At 41.3% G+C, this 25116-nt stretch overlaps 1 protein-coding gene across 7 annotated transcripts in view; it reads right to left on the bottom strand.

Moving 5' to 3' along the window:
* ST18 (ST18 C2H2C-type zinc finger transcription factor) overlaps positions 1-25116 on the bottom strand; it is a 248881-nt gene that overhangs the window by 109758 nt on the left and 114007 nt on the right. For all 7 annotated transcript variants that reach the window (XM_083187401.1, XM_083187400.1, XM_083187397.1 and 4 more), the window contains exons 2-4: positions 23094-23189; positions 9173-9227; positions 3579-3609 (exon numbers count right to left, since the gene is read on the bottom strand). In XM_083187401.1, the coding sequence (XP_083043527.1) occupies positions 3579-3609; positions 9173-9227; positions 23094-23096 (89 nt within the window). In that variant the 5' untranslated portion in view covers positions 23097-23189. The remainder of the gene's footprint in view (positions 1-3578; positions 3610-9172; positions 9228-23093; positions 23190-25116) is intronic.

Genomic DNA, 25116 nt, shown 5'->3' with positions numbered 1-25116 from the left:
TAAGTAATATGGCAAAGCTACTATATCTATGGCTTATCACCATAAACGTTGATTTTATGTAATAAATATGCATGTTTATCTGTTAATCCCCCGCTTGGTAGCTATGGAATCCAAATCCACTGAGAACATCATGTCTGTAAATCCTTAAGGACTAGGTCAGACATTCTCTGTGACAAATATGTACCTGCTTGCTAACCCAGAATAATTCAGATTTACAGTATTGTCATTAACAATTGTTTGGAGTTATAAAATAGTCACAAGTATGTAGAACCTTCTCTGTTGAGTTACTCATAGATTTAACATAATCTACATGAAAGAAAAATAGAGATGAATGGGGGTAATTCTGGTTGATTTGCTTAATGTAAATTTGCATCCTTGCGAGTCAACCAGATGACGCCTTGCGAATGGTGGTACACCAGCCCACCATTCGCAAGGTGCCTACGTTCGCACTGGCTGCAAATGGATGTTTTACATAAACATCCATTCGCAGCCTGTGGGATAACACCTACATCATTCGATGGTCGCCGATCATTGAATGATGTGGAACGTGCACGCAAATCTAAGGTTGCTCAGAGCAACATTAGAGCTGCATGCACATTCGGTGATGTTCCCCCGCACCCGCATCCTCGGCCCATTAGCATAAGAACACCCAGCGTTCACATGGGAACGGCCATGAAATGCTGGGCGCTCCCATATGCTGATCGATGGGTGGGTGCGTGCACCCAGTGAACAGTTTGTTCGCCGTGGCCACATGCACCCAGTGCATGCACATGCGCAGAAATGCACCTGTGCAAAGCATAAGCATTGGCCCCATACAAATGCACACGGTTGAGCAAATGAACCTAAAGGCCTGATTCAGAACGCTTCGCAAGGCTGCGCATGTTCGTAGCCTAGCAATCAGGTAAGCCCTGCCCTGCCAAATGCCCCCCTCCTCCCCCTCGCCACACGAATCCCCTCTCTAATATGCAAGGGGATGTGTTTGATAACACATCTCGCATGCGGCCGAATGGGAGAGTAATTATTCAATGATCGTCTAGCATCGAATGATTTTACTGCCCTTTGGTAATAAAAGTCTAGCCTCTATCTGCTGAATTTGGGACTGGCGCTGACATCATGTGATCATGTAATCATCATGTGATGTCTGCGGCTTCCCCGAGCGGGCTTCATCACACCAGTGTTGAATGGGATGCCCATAAAACGCTGGACATTCCCCTGCTGCCACCTCCTGCTCACTCTCGGCCCTCCCTGCCTGGAGTGATCGGCTTGGCGGATGTGAAACTCGTCAAAGTCATTAGTTCCTGGGGTTTGTACGAGCTCATAATAGCACATGCGCAAACCATGAACGTTGGGGACCGGGACGAATTCAGACCCAAACGAACAGGTCTGAGGCCCCTTAGTCCTATCCTGAAAATACCAGCCTGAGAACGGGCTCATATTAGCTCCATATTTACACTGTAGCTGATATGAATGGAATATCACAACTCTGTGAACTGGCCCATTATGCCACAAAACAGTATTTGCATGAACTTTTGCCACAACTTTACTCAATAAAACTGTAAAAATCAATCATCTGCAATGGAGCCTAGCATCTCTAGTACACTTTGTGTTTCTCTGCTTGTATCATGTGAATAAGATGCAAACTTTAAAGAAGAAGACACCTCTCAGACACCATGGCGTTTATTTTCTAAGATGGAAGTTCTATTGAAGATGGGAAGTTGCTAGGGGCAACCAATCAGATTATATCTATAATCTTCTAGAAGGTGCTAAATAAATAAGAAGTAGATTCTGATTGGTTGCTATAGGCAAAATCTCATCTTTAAAAGAACTCCCATCTTAGTAAATAAACCCTACATTTGTATTACACCAGTATATTCATTGTTTTTTAAGGTATATTTTTAAAATGTTATTATTTTAGTGAGCATAATACTGTACTTAATATGATTTTTTAAAATATTGTTCTCAATATAAAAATGTGTTTAATTGCTTTACAATTTGCAGACACAGATGTAGGTATTATCCAATTCATTGTATATGGCTGACAACTTGTGGTTTGCCAGTTCACGCACATCCTCCCCATACTGTATTTTGGTTTTAGTTTTTATTTAAAATTTTCTTCACGTTTTGGTTTTGCCAAGCCACGCTTAACAATTTTTGGTTAGGTTTTAGATCTCATGTTCTTTCAAAATTGTTAAAAACAGCTACAATCATTTAACTTTGACCAGTTGTTCCTATAGTATAATCAACATCAATGACATACATTTGCAGTCAATTCAAGTAGTGTTGTGCAATTTTTTAGAAAACCAAAGCAACTCAAATATTGTGGATCTGAACCACACACCGATTCCAGTTCGGAATTTCCTGTAGTTCGGAATTTGGAGTTTAAATCCGAGTTTTGGGTTTTGGATTGAAAAATTACATGCTTTTGGCTGTTTTTATCGATTTTCAAATAAATCCAAAAGCTTTTATTTGGACATCAAATCCAAATTCAAAAACACTTGAGGTGCGCTTTTGCGAAACCAAAACACGGCAAAAAAATTCAAACCAAAATCAAAATACAATGACAAAATCCAAAACACATCTCTAATTTCCAGTCAATTTTGTCCTTCGCAACATACTCTTGTGAGTGAAATGGAATCTGAAATCACAAGGGAGGGACTTGCAAGCTACCCAAATCCTGAGATTCAGTTTTGAGGACAGATTTGACTGCAGACTCAGTCCGATCCTATCCCCAAAATTGATCCAAGCCACGTTGGATCTACTTGGCTCCCCAAAGTTCAGGTGCGGTCCGTTTTAAACAAAACTGAAATGCTTATATCTAATTAAGTATCAACTATGTTGTCTCAGACAGATCATATGGTATAATGCTACTACTACTCTACAACTAAAATATGCATACTTTAGGAGGATGAGATATAAAGGAATAGTTAATATACAGTTAGGCCCAATTGAAGACATGTACAATTTCCCGTGGGAAATCTTTAAAAATTCACATTTTCTTATATATTTTCAAGGTGCATCTGAATAAACAGTATTAATGAGAATAGGCATTTATAAACAATGGCTGAGCCTACCCTGTTTGGTGAGGGGTGCTGCCAATACTAAAGTAAATGGAACTGGCAGGTACTGGGAATGGCACCAGGAATTAGTTGTGTGCACACAAACACAACAAATTGCCATTTTAAAAATATTGAATATGTTGCTGGTTTCACAAGATAAAACTAATTGCCGCTTTAATGACTGCCTAACTGGATCACACAAATTATGACCTACAGATGAGCCATCCTCATCTAGCCCTTTAATAGGATTAAGTGAGTAATCTGCTAATCCTCTACTGTATTGTTCTGTGTATTGTATTGCAGTTGAGAACAAAAGGCCTTGGATAGCCATGGCTCACCATGGCTATCCAGAGACAGCTAGATGAGGATGGCTTCATCTGTAATACATTTGGCCCTCAATGTTAAATGTTCCATTTAGAATTACTTTGTTTTATTATTAACAATACTGTTGATATACAAGTACAATAATATGGCAAGATAAAATATGGTTAAAATGCATCGTGTATTGTTGATTGTGTTTACCTGAGTTCTTGTGCTAGAGAGTCTTCTTCCACTGTTGAATAAACAGAGATGGGATGAGTGTAAGTCTAAGTACATATCAAAGACTCTGGTTTATGTGATACTTCTTAGACATAAATCACTGCAGAACACTTGAAGAAAACCTTATGGATGGCTATTAAAGCTCTTTCTTATTAGAAATGCTAATTTTTCATAGTTTCATTTCTGCAATCTCTTTTTCGTAGGACATGTGGTGAGAAAGCTTTGCTCTTGTTAACATTAAAATGATCTGAAAAGGATGAAAGCTGGTGTTTATCAATACCTGCCCACACAAGGGTACACAACATATTGACAGAGCCAACAGGTGGTTTCAAAATTATTCATGTTGTTATAACAGCAACACTTGCGGAAACACACTCAGTGCAGATAATAAATGAGCAAGCTAGTTTCAATTTAACCCCCAACTGCAACTCAGCATAAGGATTATACAATGTAACAATGGTATAAAAGGCTTCAGACATTTAAGTATCATTATGTACACTTATGTAGAATTTACTATTTTATTTACTGAAACATCAAGAGATGTTACACATAAATGACCAGGCTTATTTAAAAAAGTGATTTTAAGCCAACTGTAGTGAGATGCCACAAAGCATAATTAAAACTCTTTTCTGTTGGGTAGATCTATGAAAATGACTTGGGAAAGGCAAAACCAAAGCAGATCAAATCAAGGCTGTAAAGGTTATTTGCAAATGTTCAAAATATAGACTCCAACAGGTCTTTTTATTGTTTGAGCTTTCATTTGCAAGTATGCATCACTTTTTAAAGGACAGTGCAAGGACTATTGTATCTGCTGATGGAAAGTGTTGGCAAGATAGAGATGTTTGAGTGCAAAGCAGATGTTCCGGGCCCATATGAAAAAAAATGAATTTTTGGGGGAGGGGGGATAAAATCTATATACAGTATTTGTAAAAGGCTAACTACTCCTCACCTCTATGAGTTGAAGTACCGCCAGTGACCACTAGAGGTCACTCGATGGACTAAATTACTTCTTTCTTCCTTTGCTAAAGGATGTCATAATAGAAAGAAGTGAAAGTACATTGCAGAAGCTGTCATTTTTACGGGCTTTTAACTAGTTGTTTATATTAGACCCAGGTGGTGAACACCATTCTTCCCTGCTTAACGAGGACAGGGTAATGAGAACTAGTTTCAGAACCCAATAGCATATTATATATTTTTTGATTAGTCTAATCCAGTGGTTCTCAAAAGTCGGTGGCCAGGACCCCAAACATTTCATGCTTTCCAGGTCACCCAGCACCTGCACTGTGTATAAACAACTGTCACATTTTAAAACTTCACAGGTGACATAGGAAACATTTACTGTTTGGGCTCCTGAAGACCGACTTTGAGAACCTGTGGTCTAACATCGATTGTTACATATGTAATATAATTTAAAAGGGCAAGTGTTACATATGTTCAGTTGTTTGAATCAGTCTATCTAGAGTACAGATGGAGCCAGGGCTGGCGCCATCACTAGGCAGCTTTAGGCATTTGCCTGTAGACACCGGTCACTGTGGAGCCAAGTGAGCAGCCATGGAGCTGGTTAGTGGCAGGGCAGCCGCACCTCCTTCCCCGTAGAGCAACACGTCCGTGGCCGCATCGGATCATCTCTCCCGTGGACTGGGTGAGAGTGATGGGGTGGCCACACCCCCCGACCAACATGGTGGCGGCTGCATCCAACCCCGCCTCCCCCGTGGTGCAGGACAGTGGGGCGCTCACAAGCCCCCCAACCCCTGTAGCAGGACATCAGCGGCCGTATCAACCTCCCCATGGAGCGGGTGCACGCCGTGGCACCCCTTCTCATTCAGCTCCAGCGCTCGCCAGAATGTCCCCGCTGGCGAGCGCTGGCTGAGAGGGACTTCATCTGACTGGGACACATGAGCATCTCGTAACATACTCTTCTATAGCTATGTGAGTGCTGGTTGACCTGGAGGCATACAGTTGCTGGTAATACTTCATAACCTCCAGACCAATCAGCTTGGTAGAGTCCAAAATGGTGCCATCGTCCTGCTTAATGTGATCTATATTATTTGCGGGGGATTCAGTCCTAGCCAAGAATGCCAGATATTTGCCTGGTCTATCAGAGTGTTGGTAGTGGCTGCTTACACGATGGGCCATTGTGCTGTTATTTTGTACCTGCAGTGCCTCTACCCATTTAGTCTGAGCTGCCAACCATTCCTGCCTGGCAGACTCAGTTCCATCAGAAAGATACTTGGTTTCTAGCTCTACGCTTCTCTGTTCTAGCTCGAGGATTTCTCTCCTTGTTGCCTTCTGAATCTCTGCTATTCCTTTAATTAATGTGCCCCTGATATACGCCTTGAAAGTGTCCCATACAATAGATGGAGAGGAGGTGCCTCGATTTGTCTCCCAAAATTCTACCCATTGACCTACAAGGTTACATTCCTGCCCCAGGGAGTGCAATCACCTAGTATTCAGCCTCCAAAACCTTTGACCTATATCCCTGTTTTCCCGAATAGTCAAACATAATGGGGAATGATCAGAGACACCCCTAGCCCCATACTCTATGCCCTCCACCTGCATAGTGCACTCCTTGGAAACTAATACCAAATCGATCCTTGAGAAGGTCTGGTGAGAGTCAGAGTAACATGAGAATTGTAAAGCAGAGGGATTACGGGCCATCCATACATCCACCCATCCAACATCCTGGACAAAGTTAAAGAAACTCTTATTACTCTTAGGTTTACTCCCCCCCCTCCGGCTCCATCTATCCAAACTTGTGTCTAGAACATTGTTGAAGTCTCCCATGCATATAATAAGCTTCCATTGTGACAGTGCTGCGAACTCAGCCGCTTTTGTCAATACTTCAAAATTGAAGGGTGGAGGGATATACACAAAGAGCATCAACATCTCAGTACCATTGACCTTACAATCCAGGAAGATGTATCGTCCCGCTGGGTCCAGAATACTCCTGTCACAGCTGAACGAGACAGACCTCCTGACAAGTACAGAGATACCCCGAGAGGAGGACGAGAAGGGAGCATGATAGGATTTACCCACCCATGGTTTATTCAAGGATAGAAGTTTATTTCCCACAAGATGCGTTTCTATCAGTCATATAATGTCCGCTTTCAATTTCCGAAGCTGACCTAGGATCAGGGAGCATTTGATCTTATCATTGGCTCCCCTGATGTTCCATGCTAAGATCTTAACCATTACTTAATTACGTAATTGTAGCCCAACAAGTGGCCCTTCGTTCCTCCATCTCGAGACCCCTCTCGCAACTTTTGGGAGAGTACACCTCCTTTATCGTTCCTAATACACCAAGTACCCTCCTGACCATCGTACTGTAAGAGAGCATATCTAGTTACGCATTTACCACATAAAACAACAAACCCACCCACACCTCCCACCCCCCTCCCCGTATACCTGCCCTGTGGTGGCATACTTTTGCAAACACCCCCCCCCCCCCCCCCCCCCAGGAAGAAAGGAGAAAAAAAAAGAAGGGAAAAAAGCACAACAAATAAGTCCTTTGTCTGGGGGCTATCTAAAGAACCCTAAGCTACTCAAAGCGAGGTAAGCTCCCCAGTGGAATAACACTCAGTCCATCTTGCCCAGTGTCCTATCTGCTAGCTAGTTGTTGCCGCCCTGGCACATTACTGTCCAACCATTTCGCCGCTTCTTCGGGCCTAGAAAAAAAGACAGTCTCCCCGTTGAGGACAACCCGCAGCTTAGCGGGGAAGACCATTGAGTATTTCAGGTTACATTCTCTCAGTCGCCTCTTGACTTCAGTAAATTTAGCACGGTCTTTTTGCACCTCGAGTGCGAAGTCTGGGAATATCGATATCTTGCTGCCATTGTAGACCAGTTGATCTCGGGTACGCATCAGCCTGAGTATAGTGTCCCTATCTCGGTAATTCAAAAATTTAACAATCAGGGTGCGTGGAGGAGCGCCTGGTGGCAATGGCCTTGATGGAACCCTGTGGGCCCTCTCAACCAAGAATTGATTAGAAAGTGCAGCCTTCCCGAAGGTATTAATCATCCAGCCTTCAACAAAATTGGCCGCCGCCCCCTCCTATGGCATGCTCAGGTAAGCCCACATATCGCAAATTATTTCTTCTTAACCATCCCTCTATATCAGACAATTTAAGCCGGATTTCGGTTATCTGGTTGGCAAGGAGATCAACTTTAGTGGACCATTGTCTGTTCGAATCTTCTAACGTTGAGATTCTGGCCTCGGCATGGCTGATACGGTCATTAAGCGCAGTAATTTCGTTTTTAACTGAAGTAACTTCGGCCTGCACCCCCTGTATTTTGTCTGACAGCCGCTGTTCACTGCTGGATATAGCTTCTAATATTTGCTGGAGAGTAGCGTCTGGAATATTCTGCGAGTTTTTATCCTTAGTCGGGGTGGTTGATGGGGTACCAAGTGGGGTCTGAGAGGTATTGCCCTGTGTACGGGCATATTTCTCAAGTTTGGCTGCAGCTGCCGCGGTGTTTGTCTTCCCCATCCTGTTGTTCAATGGGGGATGTTTGCCAATTTAAATAGAGAGGAGAAGAACAAAGCGGCCTGTGTGGCCTCGGTGCTCTGTAATCACAGTGTAATATTGTGCAGCACTACTAGGCTCTCAGGGGAGCAGTTAAACAGTTGGGCAGTTCTGCGTTTGGTAATGAATACTAATAATTCAGTCCGAATGTCAGCAAGACAAAAGAAAAAAAACAAACTCAATACTCATGCTGCCCCAATGCTGCAGTTCTGTCCCAAGTTCTGGGACGCCTAGGTGCGTGTAGCTAAATCCCCCTGTGTCTGCCAGTACCTCTGCAGGGCTGGGGACACATGAGCATCTCACATGCACGTGCATCCCAGTCACTTGGCAGTGGGGACCAGGAACCCTGCCCATCTCTGCTTCAGCTCAGTCGGAATGAGGCGTGCGAGCATCTTGTGTGTGCGTGCCCCCTTCCGGCAGCTGGCGGCTGATGGTGAAGGCTGGCGGCTGGCGATTCCATCACCAGTCCCAGCCTGAATGACAGGGTCTCCATCTGTACTTCTGGTATGGTCTACTAATGTAATAATACTATGGAGAATTGTCTAGTGTTGCATGACTTTCCTTGTTAGAAGAATACTATAAATGTAGGCACTTCGTAACTGAGGACAGGTGAATCCATTTAGTTAAGATCCATGCAGCTGTATTCAATGTACACAGGATAACTATTAAGCATGATAAATCTGTAACGTGTCCAAAAAGCGGAACCACAAGGAACATGGAATAGGGAGTAAAAGCAGGATTCATATTACATAGTAGCTGCTTTTCCGTCTGCAGGATCCATGATATGTAATTAATTATTAACACTTTGAGTTTAGCTGTTGTAATCATAATCCCTTATTTCTGGAAATACTGAACTGCACCATCAGTCCTACTACTTGTTAATTACCCTTTAAATAAAATGAAAACTATTTATATACATATATATACACGTATATACACATATATATACAGCATGACATCTGCACTGCATCTATTTAGGATACATTTTTCTATTACTTTCAAGCAGATGTAAAAAAAAAACTTGTTCCTTGATGAAAGACTATAGAAACTTACCCTTAATTTCTTTTGAGAGTATGCATAGATGTGTATCTTCTCCATCTACAGCCATCTACAGTATATGACAATAGAAATATATATATTACTGAAAAAATAATTTCTGTCTGTTATGTGAAATTTAACATACAGTAAATACCACTAAACCTTACATACAACATTTTTGAAAACGCTGATAACAGACAATATTAACAATATTAACTTTTTCCTATCTTAGGTTCATTTAAGATATGGAAACATTTATACACTTTTTTTTTTGTATAAATGTCACAAGGTAAACAGAGTCCATTGTGGATTGGGCTAGCTGCAGCTGTCACCCAATCCGTTCTACTGGCAACGTATCAATGGACAGAGTTTACTTTCCAGGCTATTATATATTTTATCTTTCATTTCTCATGTATTACCAGATTGTGTACACTTTCTAATGCAGCCCTGGTAACATACAGCATACATTTTCACATTGTCTTACATTTTCACAATTAATCATTGTGGTCATCATGTTGTTAATGTGACATATAAAAGGAAACATCAGCTAAACAGTACTGACCAGTCGCAACTACAATATATTTATTATCATTTATTTATTTATTAACAGTTTTTTATATAGCGCATACATATTCTGCAGCGCTTTACAATAGAATATTTGAACATTCACATCAGTCCCTGCCCCAGTGGAGCTTACAATCTATATTCCCTACCACATGTACACTCACACACAGACATGCCAGGGTTAATTTTGTTGGAGCCAATTAACCTACCTGTATATTTTTTGGATTGTGGGAGGAAACCGGAGTACCCGGTGTAAACCAATGCAAGCACAGGGAGAATATACAAACTCTGCACAGTTAGATCCATGGTGGGAATCAAACCCATGACCTCAGCGCTGTGAGGCAGTAATGCTAACCATTACACCATCCGTGCTGCCCAAATATATATTTATATATATAGCAAGGTGTGTGTTGACCTGGCACTCCCCCAGCTGGTCAGGGACCCAGGTGCCTTCCGGAACAGTTGTGCAGGAGTAGGCAAAGAAGCAGACAGCGGCACTCTGAGAATTTTCAAAAATGTATATTAGTGCAAAAATAGCATACCAATGTTTCGGGGCATAAGGTACCCCTTTGTCAAGGTGAACAGTGCACCTTGACAAAGGGGTACCTTATGCCCCGAAACGTTGGTATGCTATTTTTGCACTAATATACGTTTTTGAAAATTCCCAGAGTGCCGCTGTCTGCTTCTTTGCCTACTCCTATATATATATATATATATATATATATATATATATATATATATATATATATATATATATATATACAGTATATTTCCATTTCTCATTTAGACAAATGTGGGTAAATTATCCGTATGAATACTTACATTTAACAATAATATAAAGATACATCAGGTTTCATTCAGTTCAGGTTTTAGTGTTATCACAACAGCAAATATCACCAATCTCATATAATTATTCTGTATGGTTAATGTAATTTATAATTTACAAGTTAATACTGCAATTTTATTAGTATCTAAATCTAGTAAATGTCCAATGGTTGATCATTACATATACAGTATTGTACATTATGTATTTTATTACATATTTTGTGGATTTAAATTTATATTTATTCCAATAGAAAACGATTTCTACAAATTTTATTGATAATTTAGCCCTTAGGTGGCGCTCATCCATTTAAATCTACACATGTAATTTATTTTTAAGTCATCTGAGCGAGAAATTAGTAGATTACAATTTTATATAATATAACCTAAATATAATTATATATATATAAGTTAAATATTGCATAAAAAATGCCCAAATGGGTTTAAAAAAGGTCTATAGAATGCTAATAAAATTATTCTATAGGAAACTAATGTAAAATAAAATAAAAAAACATATATGCAGTGTGGGGCATTTATAAGAAACATTTGCACATAAATTTGTTAAAACAAAATCATTGCAAAAAAAAAAAGGATTGACTGCTATATTCATCTCTAATGAGCACCATATTTTAAATGGTTTAATTTGTAAACTACCTTAATAAAAGATCTTTCAGTGAAAGCACAACATTAAAATATTAAATGTATTCTGTCTCCTAAGATATGACAAAATAGAGAATAAAAATAGTATTGTTTTAGAACACAACATGAAAAATGTTTAGAATCCACTATCAGACAATGTGGTGTAATTGTTAAAATTGTCTTTTGTTTTTATGTAATGCAGCATGTTATAGAGTTGTGGGCACACTGAAGATGTGAAACTGAGTGTCCTCTTTGTGGAAGCAAATGTAATAGGAAACATGATCTATTCTGTGCTGCTGAGTTGTGATTGAAGGCACTGACCTGCCATAGACTTATAATAGGGGAGCAGGTGTGGCAATGATGGACTTTAATTTCCTTTAATAAACCTTTTATGTGCCACACTTTTACTGCCATTCTATGCTCTCCAAGGTCCTGCACATAATAGGTTCATTACTTTTGATTACTATAGTCTATTGAGATAAACAACTCCAGAACGTTGTATATATTATGCACAGATATACTATTTATCTATTGTGTTTTTTATGGCAAGCAACTCCACAGACAAAATTAAAAGCAGTCTGTGCCTCAATTCTGAAAAGAATTACTACTTGTCCAAACCCAAGTAAATGCCAAGAAATTATTTTATTGAAATATCTGCTTGTTTCATTGTTCTTCTAGAAATCCATTATGGACACGATATTCATAATTGTTCAGCATTTCGTGTAGTTTGTCTTATGTTTGCAAATGACCTACATTTAGGGACACATATAAAACCCCTGCTATAAAGCAGCCGAGATGCTATGTAACCTCTTTTAATCATGTTGTTCCATTTACAAACTAATGCTCATTCCTAATGCTATTTACTAAAGAATTTTCTCCAAGTATTTAACAGCCAACTACTGCTAAAAATAATTCTAAGCCTCTCATGTACATCTCATATTTAATGTTTTGTTTGTTCTTTACATGATGATCGATATGTTTGGCCTTGTTGACAATAAAAATAAAGTAAGTTATTTATAAGGTGGCATCAAAACCCTGCTTGAGTGCGTTCTGCACTGGTGATGCGCCCAATGCTTCAGAATGTAGACTCTCAAACTCTACCAATAATGATCGGATCGGTACCGTGAAATGTTGGTGATACAGAATGAAGTGGTGTTGTGATATGTCAATCCCTGCCAATATTTCCAACAATTGGAAATATCGGCAGTTCAGTATTCAAACCTGGCCGGGACTCGCTATGCCAGCCGGGACCCACCTGCGACAGATTCCCCTACCTATGGAGGCGAATCTGTATTGTTGGAAACAGCTGTTCCATCACTCGAAAGTCGGAACATTGAATACCGACTGTCAAGTTGATGTCGGAACCCAGCGGTCATGATTTTGACTGTCAAGAGCATCCCAAAAGTCATAATCCAGATTGAATACCCCTCAGAATGCTCTTTGGGGGCTTTTTCATATATTCTGCCTTGTGCCATTCTCACAAGTGACAGCAGAACTGTTATCTGTTCCCCATCATAAACTGATATCCTGAAAATGTATATACTGGTATGAGTAAGCAAAATACCTTTACAGAAGTTTTTTTTTAAGTCGCTATGTTGTTTGTTCACACCAAATTGACTAATTCAGATAGGTTATCAGTGCTGTTTCTTGGTTATGTACATACTGCCACTATGCACTGTACACGGTGGATTATTTGTGAACACATATAGGGGTTTCTTTACTAAGATGCAATGTTGCTATGGGCAACCAATCAGAATCTAATTCTTATTAATTTAGCACCTTTCTAGAAGACAATGGATATAATCTAATTGGTTGCCCATAGCAACATCCCATCTTCATTAGAACTCTCATTTTAGTACATAAACCTCATAAAGTGCCAACATTTACAATGCATCCTACAACTGGCAAGTTTTAATAGTCTAACTCTGTGTAATCCTTATTGTGTCCTAGGGTAATCTGAGCAGGGTAGGCTATATACAGATGGAGCCAGCCTCATTCAGCTGGGTGCTGGCCGGCAAATTGGCAACCACCAGCCGCTGGAATGGGACATGTATGCACGAGATGCTCGCATGTCCACTTCAGATGGAGCCCACTGCCGCCCTCAGCCGCTTCCATGCCACTCCCCCATCAGTGCCCACAGCCCCTCGCACCCCCTATTCCTTCCCGTCTCCCTGAAGCAGAGACAGGTAGGGATTGTATCCCCCACAGCCGAAATACTGGGACGCGTGTGCATGTGAGATGCTTGCATGTCCCAGTCAGATGGAGTGCCTCTCCACCGGCAATTGCCAGTTGGGGCATTTTGGTGATTCCCCGCGCTGAATGAGAGGCACTCCATCTGTAGATTGATATGTTCATTTTTGCAGGCATCAATTATTGGTTTACTCATAAAGTAGCTGACTTTGCACCACAAAAGCATGCTCTAATTATACCCAATGCTGGATCTGGATCAACAGTATGGTTCTATTACATAAAATATAGTTTCCTCTATATGATATATAAGCAGTGGCAGCTCTTTAACTGTCTCGCCAGTGAGTTTGCAGACCTCTTCTTCCAGCCCTTCTAGTAATTGATGTCTGATACCAATGGGATGCCTGGTTAGGTCCAATGGCAATGGGGGTGGGGCTTATGCCCAGAAGACGTGCTTAACTCCAACACTGCTAAACAGTCTGGTTTCTATGAACTGCATTAGCTGCAGCCCATAGAAGCCAGACTAAGCAAAAAATTATAGCAGGGAATGGCTTCCCATGAGAAGCGTTATTTCTGTAATTGCAGGTGGACTCGCAGTCCCAGGGGGAGAATACACTGTCCCTCTCTGGGACTGTCTGCTCGCCTGTGACTATCAGGGTAAGCTTTCTATGGGAAGTCATGGCCAAGCAGTGCCTGGAGGTGGCAGATTTTACTGGTGGGGGGGGGGGGGGGGGGTGAGCAGAGGTGGCTACAGTCCTGCAGCCCCTAGGTCAAATCCACTACTGTATATTCTGTAGTTAACATGTATAAATACTTTTTATATAACATTTATGTTTTTTCTTGTACTTTCTTCCTCTCTTTGCAGTCAATTCGCTCCTTTTATCCTAAACTCTCTTCCCCAATTACTTCATCTCTTTTGTACCCTTATCTGTCTATGTTTGCAGTAGCACTTGTTTTATTACAAGATTATCCTTGGTATCAACTTTCTAATTTTCATATTTGCTAATGTAATATTTGGGCCATCCTCACCTTTTCTCCTCTACAAACATTTTTTTTTTTTGTGTGTAGCTTGTGCGTTGTTGTGGACCTTTTTTTCTACTATACTGTTATGTTTTGGTTGTGGATTATGTTATGATATTGTTTTTGGTTGATCATCATCATAAGGTAGTGTATGATGAGTAAGCATAGAAAATAACCAACATGTTTGAAGACTCTAGAACATGGGTCTTCAAACTGTGGCCCTCCAGATGTTGTGGAACTACATATCCCAGCATGCCCTGACAGTTTTGGCATACTCTTATAGGAAAAAAATGTGGCAATGCATGTTGGAACACAACATCTGGAGGGCCACAGTTTGAAGACCCATGCTCTAGACTGTCTCATTGAGAGGGAAGCTTGCAGACTAAAGTGAAGCTTGATTACTTAAGTGACTTGTGAGTTGGAAACTGAAGCAGGTGAGTTATCTTGCATTCTGTCTGTCTTGTATTCTTTATCTGTCTTTCTATATAGAGACTGTAATTTTGAGGGAGAAATCTTAATGTGAGATTTTGGTTGTGCCTGTATCTGTATAGTGTATTGTTACTAGGTGTGAACAGATACTAGGAGGAGGAGCTAAATCTAGGTGTCAAGGAAGATTAGGGGGAGGAGCTGAGTGTAACAGGGGCCTGACATACTATATAAGGAGGGACATAACTCATTTGGGAGCTTGCTCATTGAGAGGGAAGCTTGCAGACTAAAGTGAAGCTTAAGTGACTTGTGAGTTGGAAACTGAAGCAGGTGAGTTAGAATACTGAAAAAGGTGAGTTTGAACACAGTCTAAATCTTCATATTCTATTTTATTGTAATATATTCATCTTCTTTCTATCCTATTGTAACCTGTTGCTCAATTTTGACATTTAATTAATTTTATCTATATTTTTTCCAACATTGTATTTCATTTTACTCATTCACTATTATTTTCTCTTATCTTTGCCACACATGCACTCTGTTTCCCTCTTCACGCCTGCTCACATTTGCCTCACTTCTAACCTTCTCTGTTCCCTTCATCCTCTCACTTGTTGTTTCATACTTAATTGGATTACTCAATCAACCTGATTTTACCCACTTGTCTCCTCTCTGACAGTAGTTCCTTGCCTGTTACCTTCTCTCTCACTCTGTTTTTTACCACATCCTCGCAAATATACTACAGACGCTGTCTGTCCCCCCAAATCCCTCTGTCTGCTTTCACTAACCTACCCTCTCACCTCTGGTCCTCATGGCTGTTAATCTCTCAACTTCACTTTCTCCAACCGCTCCTCCCCCCTCCCATCCCATACCTATCCTGACCACTCACCCCCGCACCCCCACCCTCCCAACGACCCCCCCTCGCTTCTGCAATCCCCAAAACCTTATCCACATAAATACACAACCCACCCCCCTCTTTCCTGTGCACTATGGAATGCCAGATCCATCTGCAACAAACTCCCTGCCATCCATGACCTATTCATCTCTAAAGCATTCCACCTCCTTCCAACCCCTGTCCTCATTTTACCCCACCACTGCTGCTGAAGTCCACTCTATCCTTCAATCCGCTTCTCCCTCCACCTGCCCGCTCGATCCTATCCACTCCAATATTATCCGTCGCCTCAGTCCGTCAGTCTGCTCTCACCTGGCTCACCTCTTTAATCTTTCCCTATCCTCTGGGATCTTCCCTTCCTCCTTCAAACACGCTCTTGTCTCCCCAATTCTCAAAAAAACAAATCTGGACCCAACTCTCCATTCAACTACAGGCCCATCTCCCTCCTCCCTTTTGCCTCTAAGCTCCTAGAACGTCTGACCTATAATCGTCTCCTAAGCCACCTTACTGCTAACTCCATTCTAGACCCCCTCCAATCCGGTTTCCGCCCTTTACATTCCACTGAAACTGCCCTGACCAAAGTCACTAACGATTTACCATCGGCTAAATGCAAAGGCCTCTTCTCTATCCTCATCCAGCTTGATCTGTCGGCTGCCTTTGACACTGTTGACCAGCCTCTCCTGCTCAACACCCTCCGCTCCTTTGGCATCACTGGCACGGTCTTCTCCTGGTTCACCTCATACCTCTCCGATCGCTCCTTCTCCGTCTCCACTCAGAGCTCAGAGCTCCTCCTCTCCTACTACCCCGCAGCCAGTCGGTGTTCCCCAAGGGTCAGTCCTTGGCCCTCTTCTCCCTCTACACCACCTCTCTGGGCACCCTCATCAGCTCCTATGGTTTTCATTACCACCTTTATGCTGATGATACCCTAATCTATCTCTTCTCCCCCGACCTATCCCCATCACTCCTGTCCAAGGTCTCCGAATGCCTCACGGCCATCTCAGCCTGGATGACCCAATGCTTCCTGAAACTAAACATGGCTAAAACTGAACTTCTAATCTTCCATCCCCCGAACATCCCCTCTTCTTCCACTATCTCCATCAGCATTGGTGAAACCGAGATCACCTCCACTGACCAAACACGCTGCCTCGGTGTCATCATTGACTCGTCCCTCTCTTTCACCCCCCACATTCGTGCTCTCTCACACTCTTGCCGCTTTCACCTACGCAACATCTCACGCATCAGACCATTCCTCTCCACTGACGCAACCAAAATTCTCATTCACTCTCTTGTCATCTCCCGCCTTGACTACTGCAACATCCTTCTCTCTGGGCAACCTCTCACCCGCCTTGCACCTCTCCAAACCATTCTTAACACTGCTGCTAGGCTCATCTTCCTCTCCCGCCGCTCTACCTCCGCCTCCCCCCTCTGTCTATCTCTTCACTGGCTCCCCATTCCTTTCCGAGTTCTCTTTAAACTCCTCACCACCACCTACAAGGTTCTCTCCTCCTCCACCGCTCCTTACCTCTCTTCACTGATCTCTATCCACATTCCCTCCTGTCCTCTTCGCTCCATCGCTGACCGCCGACTGACCTCTCACCTAATCACCTCCTCCCACTCCCGTGTCCAAGACTTCTCTCGCGCTGCTCCCCTGCACTGGAACAACCTCCCGCCACCCATCAGGCTTTCTGATTTCCTTACCTCCTTCAAGCGCTCCCTCAAAACCCACTTTTTTCGACTAGCCTATCCCTCCTCCTAACCTCTTTTGATCCTCCTATCCTGCCTCCGTTCCACTCCATTCCTACTTATCCTGTTGTTTTTCGTTCGTCAACCCACCTATTTTTAGTATGTTAACTCTTATGAGTAGGGTCCTCCTGCCTCACGTACTCACCCTACCTCTTTACCTCACCCGTCCTCCTGTCCTGTTCTTCCCTTCCTCTACTTCATCTTCAGTCTCCTCGACAATTTTGACACCTACTTCTGAACTGATGCTGATTTTATTTCTACCAGCTATACCCCTATTTATACTGTATTTTTCAACACACCCTGTATGTTACCTTGTCATTTGTTTTTTGTTTGCTATATACGGCGCTGCGGACACTTTGCGGCGCCTTATAAATAAACGTACTACTACTACTGTGTGTTATGCCTTCGTGTAACTCTGCAAGTGGCATCATTGACACTGATGAATGCGGCCAGAGTTCATACCAACTGTTCTTAATTGCCAACATAATGACACACTTTTTATTACTACTTGTCTTAGCTATATATACCGTGCCTTGCAGCCTTGCAGAAGTATCCCCCCCCCCCCCCCCCGCCCCCCTTAGCATTTTTTCATGTTTTGCTGCCTCACAACCCAGAATTAAAATGGATTGTTTTAAGGTTTGCATAATTTCATTCACAGAACATACCTACAACTTTGAAGATGTTGTTATTTTTTTATTGTAGCACAAAATAACACAAAACGTAAGCGTGCATAAGTATTCACCCCATTGAGTCAGTACTTTGTAGAAAGACCTTTTGCAGCAATTACAGCTGCAAGTCGGTTTGGATAAGTCTCTTTGAAATTGCCACATCTTGCCACTGAGATTTTTGCCCATTCCTCAAGGCAAAACTGCTCCTTCATGTTGGATGGTTTCCACTTGTGAACAGCAATCTTTAAGTCTGACCACTGATTCCCAATCGGATTGAGATCTGGGCATTGACTAAGCCATTCCAACATGTTTAAATGTTTTCCCTTTAACCACTCAAGTTTTGCTTTAGCAGTGTGCTTCGGGTCATTGTTCTGCTGGAAGATGAACCTCTGTCCCAGCCTCAAATCACAGGCAGACTGAAACAGGTTTTGCTCATGAATATTCCTGTATTTAGCACCATCCATCTTCCCCTCAACTCAGATCAGTTTCCAAGTCCTTGCTACTGAAAAAAATTCCCACAGCATGATGCTGCAAACACCATGTTTCCCTGTGGGGACGGTGTTCTTGGGGTGATGTGATGTGTTTGGTTTTTGCCAGACATAGCATTTTCCTTGGTGACCAAAATGTTACATTTTGTCTCTTCTGACCAGAGCACATTCCTTCATAGATTTGGGGAGTCACCCACATGCCTTTTGGCAAACTCAAAACGTGCCTTCTTATTTTTAACACTAAGCAATGTTTTTTTTCTGCCCACTCTTCCATAAAGCCCAGTTCTATGGAGTGTATGGATTATTGTGGTCCCATAGATACACCAGTCTCTGCTGTGGTACTCTGCAGCTCCTTCAGAGTTTCTTTTGGTTTCTGTGCTGCCTCTCTGAATAATGCCCTCCTTGCCCGGTCTGTGAATTTTGGTGGGTGGTCCTCTCTTGGCAGGTTTGTTGTGGTACCATGTTCATTTGAAGATAATGGATTTAATGGTGCTCTGGGGATCATCAAAGCTTTAGATTTTTTTTATAACCCAACCCTGACTTGTACTTCTCAACAACATTGTCCCTGACTTGTTTGGAGAGCTTCTTGGTCTTCATGTTGTGATGCCTCTTGCTTAGTGGTGTTGCAGCCTCTGGGGCCTCTCAGAAAAGGTGTGTTTATGTTAACAGATCATGTGACACTTAAATTGCACACAGGTGGTCTTCATTTCACTAATTATGTGATTTCTAAAGGTAATTGGTTCCACCAGATCTTTTGCGGAGCTTCATAGTAAAAGGGTTGAATACATATGCACATCCCAATTTTTAGATTTTTATTTTGTTAAAGTATTTTTTATATAAAATTTTCTCATTTCACTTCGCCAAATTAGACTACTTTGTGCAGATTTATCACATAAAATTCAGATGAAACAGTTACAGGTTGTAATATAAAAAATAGGTAAAAAGCCAAGGGGGTGAATACTTTTGCAAGACACTGCATATACACTACCATTCAAAAGTTTGGGGTCATTTAGAAATGTCCTTAATTTTGAAAGAAAAGCACTGTTTTTTTTTTTTCAATGAAGATAACATTACATTAATCAGATATACACTCTATGCATTGTTAATGTGGTAAATGACTATACTAGCTGCAAATGTCTGGTTTTCAAAGGAATATCTACATACTGCAGTTGTATAAAGGCAGATTTCCAGCAGCCATCACTCCAGTATTCTAATGATACATTGTGTTTGCTAATCGCGTTATTAGAATGGATGATTAGAAAACCCTAGAAAACCCTTGTGCAATTATGTTAGCACAACTTAAAATGGGTTTGCTCATTATGGAAGCTATAAAACTGGCCTTCATTTGTGTTAGTTGAGTATCTGAAGCATTACATTTGTAGGTTCAATTATACTCTCAAAATGGCCAGAAAATGAGAAATGGTAAACGTGACAGTTTATTCTTGTTCTTCGAAATAAATGCTATTCCATGCTAGAAATTGACAAGAAACTGAACATGTCCTACAACGGTGTGTACTACTCCATTCAGAGAACAGCACAAACAGTACCTAACCACAGTAGAAAGAGAAGTGGGAGGGTCCGGTACACAACTAAGGAAGAAGACCAGTACATTAGAGTCTCTAGTTTGAGAATTAGATGCCTCACAGGTCTTTAACTGGCAGCTTCATTAAATGTTACCCACAAAACGGCAGTGAAAAAAAGTGCTATGGACAGACAGAAGAACATTTGTGAGAAATAGAACGAGTGAAAAGATGTTGAAATAGTGCCTGACACCATCTGTCAAGCATGATGAAGGTAATGTGATGGTCTGGGGCTGCTTTGATGCTGGTAAAGTGGGAGATTTATACAAGGTAAAAGGGATTTGAATAAGGACAGCTATCACTCCCTTTAGCGACATTATGGATCACTCTTTATTATCCTTGCATTTATCTCTTTTTAAGGCTTAATACATCTGCCCATTAGTTTCTTACATATACTGTATGAAAAGATAGAGTAGTTGTTGTTGCCTACACGGCAGCAAACTCAGATATTACCCACCTGCCCTTAGGTGCTTTTAGTAAGTATTGGTCCTTGCATTTGATTTTTAAATATTAGAACAGGAACTATGATATGTAATATCAGGATACATTTATATAATACTAGTAAGCCCACTCGAAGCAATTGCGTAGAAAGCTAGTAAGTGTAGTTTCACTTGCTGCCAACAGATGGCAGTGTTTCAGAGAAAAACATACACTAAACATATATATATATATATATATATATAAATGTGGGGGGGACCCCTTCCTGCGCTAATGAAATAGAAGCAGCACCTCTGAAGGGTCTTCTGTTAGGCAAGACCCAGACAATAGAAATGGAATAAAGGGGGGTATCAGTGTGCGCTAAGATACAATCAATAACGATTTAAACATTTGATATTTAATAAAAAATAAAATAAAACGTACAAGTATAGGTACAAGAATAAAATAAGCCCTTATTAGGGTATCACAGATATACAATTGGTGAACATGGATAATTGCTGTTCAATTCAGGAAATCTTGATCACAGTTAGCCCATTATTATTATACAGGGGGAGCAGCCTGTGGTGTCATGGCATAATGCCACTACACCACAGGCTGCTCCCCCTGTACAATAATAATGACACCACAGGCTGCTCCCCCTGCATAATATAAAAGTAATGCCATGACACCACCACCAGATATATTGTTTTTTTTTATGTAACTTACTGTATTTTATTCCTCAGGCTCCTTTATTGCTGCTAGTGCTGCTGCGGCTCCAGTAATTTCAATTCCACTCTCTGCGCCGCAGCCTGTCCTGCTGCGGCCCCCCGATTCGGCCTGCCTTCCTTCCTCTCTGCAGACGCGTGGGTGGGAGGCATCATCGTCATGACGTCCCCACCCAGCGTCTGCCATTGCCTCGATAAGAGGGAACAGGCTGCCGGGCCCTCCTCCACGTAGCCATTGAGGCTGGCAGCCATGTTCCTGTGGCCGCAGACATCTTAAAAGACCACAGGAACATGGCCGCCGGCAGAGCAAAAAAAACCTCTCAAAAAAGATCTAAAAAAAGAGAATAACCTTTTCATACCCCCACTATCCACGTCGGCGTGGAGTTGAGAATAGAATAGTGTGGCGAGCGCAGCGAGCCACCGAGCCCGAAGCGTGGCGAGGGGACGCGGATACCTGTGAAGCCTGTGAAGGTATCCACGTCCCCTCGCCACGCTTCGGGCGCGGTGGTTTGCTGCGCTCGCCACACTATTCTATTCTCAACTCCACGCCGACGTGGATAGTGGGGGTATGAAAAGGTCGGTGGACGCGTACCGCCGCCCCTCGCGGCCTCGCTGCGCTCGCCACGCTTCGGGTTCACGTTGATCGTGGGGTGGCGTTAACAATTGTGGGGGCCATTTCAGACTTCAGGGGGACTATTTGGGCTCTGTGGCCCATTTAACATTGTTTTCTATGGAAAAATCGCGGGCATTGAGGCATTGAACAGTAAAATCGCGTCCAATCACACTTTTAACATTGATCCCTATGGGAAATCGCGGGCATCGCGGGCATCGCGTCGCACCCGTTTTTTAGTGCATTTGATGGCCGCGATGCCCGCGATGGGCGCCGTGCTAGGTAAAGAGTACCTAATAATGTCTTATACACAATGGATTATTTTACAGTGTGCTAAAGACTCGGTAATTGCATATACTGTACTTAAGGCAGTTGTTACTGCTTTAGAAAAAGTGCAGGGCCAATCTATACAGTATATCATATTCTAAGGAAAATACAATTACTGTACTTTTAAGAATTAAGCCAATTCATACATAAAATATTTAACACATGTGTAACTATTATTTATTTAAATGGCTAAGACACCAAGTCAGAGCATAACCTGTAATACTTATACAGAGGTTGTTCTTTCATGTATATTTATTGACGACACTGACACATTTTACCATGGCATTATTTAAACCAATCTTAGTATTTGAGTTTTTGGTTGCAGCATTACAAACAGGTTCCTTTACTTCAAAAGGATTCTGACAAATAAGTTTATCGCTGTTCCTAATATATTAAACTCTCTGTATATACAAAGTATAGACAGTGTATAGCTAGCGCACAGCGTATATGTGGACATTATTTCCACAGCCATATACAGACGACAGCTTCCAAACAACTTTGCACAACTGGCAGAGCTGAATGTAAAACAAAACCATATGTTTATGTTCTTTTGCCAAATGACTTCTGCAAATAATTCTATTATTCCCCCAGGTAACAAATGTGTGCCAAGTATTTCTATTAGAGTGTATCACGAAGGCTTTAGAGGGCAGAGACACAAACGAGTCAGTCGCTAGCTAAACATTAGCAAAGAGTTTGAAAAATTCTAGCACTAAGATACATTGTATAAGCTCTAAAGAAATGATTTATAAACATAATTTGCATATAAGTACACAATGTCACCTACATTCATATACACTGCACAAAAGGAAAGTGCCATTTTGAATAACTCACCATTTTCCTCTCAAGTAAAATGATGTGTTTGGATAATATGGTCAGCAGGGTTATATCTCAGGTGCAGATTTAGTAGATAATTCTGTTTTTCATTCTCTGTGGGAGAGAAAATAGATTTACTAAGAAATCAGCAGGGCCAGGAGACTCTTTAGCATTCTATTATAGCAAAATAATACTTTTTTCTAATATTCACATAGTCAAGTGTACCAATGCGGCAGCCACAGCTAGGAAAGTACATTGTGCTAAGTACAGTATCAAGGTTCAACAGTGTAAAAAATAACAATGATCCTATTACATAGAAAATAGTGACATACTGTATATGTTTTCCATTTTTCAAGTGCATATAATTATTCCTATTGTTGTTTAGAGAATATGTGTCTTAATATCATTGTCACTGTAAGCAATACAAAAATAAATGACTGAGGAATGGTCTAGTGCAGTGGTTCTCAACCTCGGTCCCCAGGACCCCACACAGTTCACGTATTCCAGGTCACCCAACAGGTGCACTCATTACTGACTGACACATTTTTAAAGATTCACAGGTAGAGCTATTTATTTAACTTGATTCTGTGAGCAGACCCGCAAAACATGCATTGTGTGGGGTCCTGAGGACCGACTTTGAGAACCTGTGGTCTGGCGTACAGCCCATATAATGAGATGTGTATGGAAAATTACAAGTATCCCTTGCATTGGGGGTTATTTTGGTTCACTCTTTCTGAAAAAAATCCTTTTTAGATGGACAAAACCATGTGCACTGCAGGGGGGGCAGATGTAAAATGTGCAGAAATAATTAGATTTGGGTGAGCTATTTTGTTTCTGTGCAACGAAAATACTGACTGATTTATTTTAACACTGCAATATAGATCTCACTTTGAAGTAAAACCTCACCCAAATCTAATTCTCTCTGCACAAGTAACATCTGCCCCACCTGCAGCGCACATGGTTTTGTCCATCTAAGAAGGAATTTGTCAGAAAGAGTGAACCAAAATAACCCCCATTGTGCTACAGCTGTGTATGTACTGTGCAGGTTATTTACGACAGTATGTACTACTAGTTAGTGAATGACAGATATCTTGTCACTCACACTAACCAATCAACAATAAGCTCAGCACGTGCATTTTCATTGTAGAAAAGTACTGTAATGATGTCTAATTGGTTGGTTTTGGCATTGCCATTTTTGCTCACATTTAGTACTGTTATATAACAACAAGTATATATTTAGGTTACAGAAATTTTGATGTGTACCCTGCTTTCTCCTGAGACTTGTAAACAGTGCATGGTAATAAGAGAATAAAGTTGACTATAATTCTTTTCTGTAGATTATGTTTTACAGGACAGTGTATAGTGTTTCAGTGTATAAAAGCAAATGCAACCACAAGCATCTGGAGCTCTATAATTGTCAAGATAGATGCACAAGAAGTCACAGAGGTGCACAGATTTGGCACCTAAAACACAGTTAGTAAATGAGCCCTAATGCTAGTAAATGAGTACCACTGATGCATAGCTACTGACTGTAAAATGTGCAGTGTCCCATGGATCATTACTTCCCGTGGCTAGCAGCAGCTTACCTCTCAAACCAAAAGGCAATGCTAATGCTAATGTAAAAAGTTTGACTGCTGAATAACCTGTTATAATAAGTATAATAATAATAATAATGCTAAATAACTGTATACTGTAGGTCTAGATTGCATGGTACGACAAATAAGCTTGTTTTTTGTTATGAAGTCTTTCTTTCAACTGAGGTATATTTTTAGCATTTTATTTCAAATATCCTGAAATATTTTTTTTTGGTGTCCCGTTTTACAGAACAAAATCTGTTTATAAAAATGATTAACGTTCCTGCCATGTAAATCTGTGTGCACCATTTAGGTGGCTTGTGATGAAATATGATGCACGTTTGCATGTGTAAGAGGAGATCCCCGTTATGTATTCATTGGGTCTTATGTTGATATCATACAAACGGTAACTGCCCTACTACAGTATTAACTACATGCTAATTTGCATTGGCTCTAATAATGCTGCA

This window comes from Crinia signifera, chromosome 5, assembly GCF_055691185.1.
Source record: "Crinia signifera chromosome 5, ASM5569118v1, whole genome shotgun sequence".
NCBI classification, from domain to species: domain Eukaryota; kingdom Metazoa; phylum Chordata; class Amphibia; order Anura; family Myobatrachidae; genus Crinia; species Crinia signifera.
This window is presented reverse-complemented; position numbering and strand designations above follow the sequence as displayed.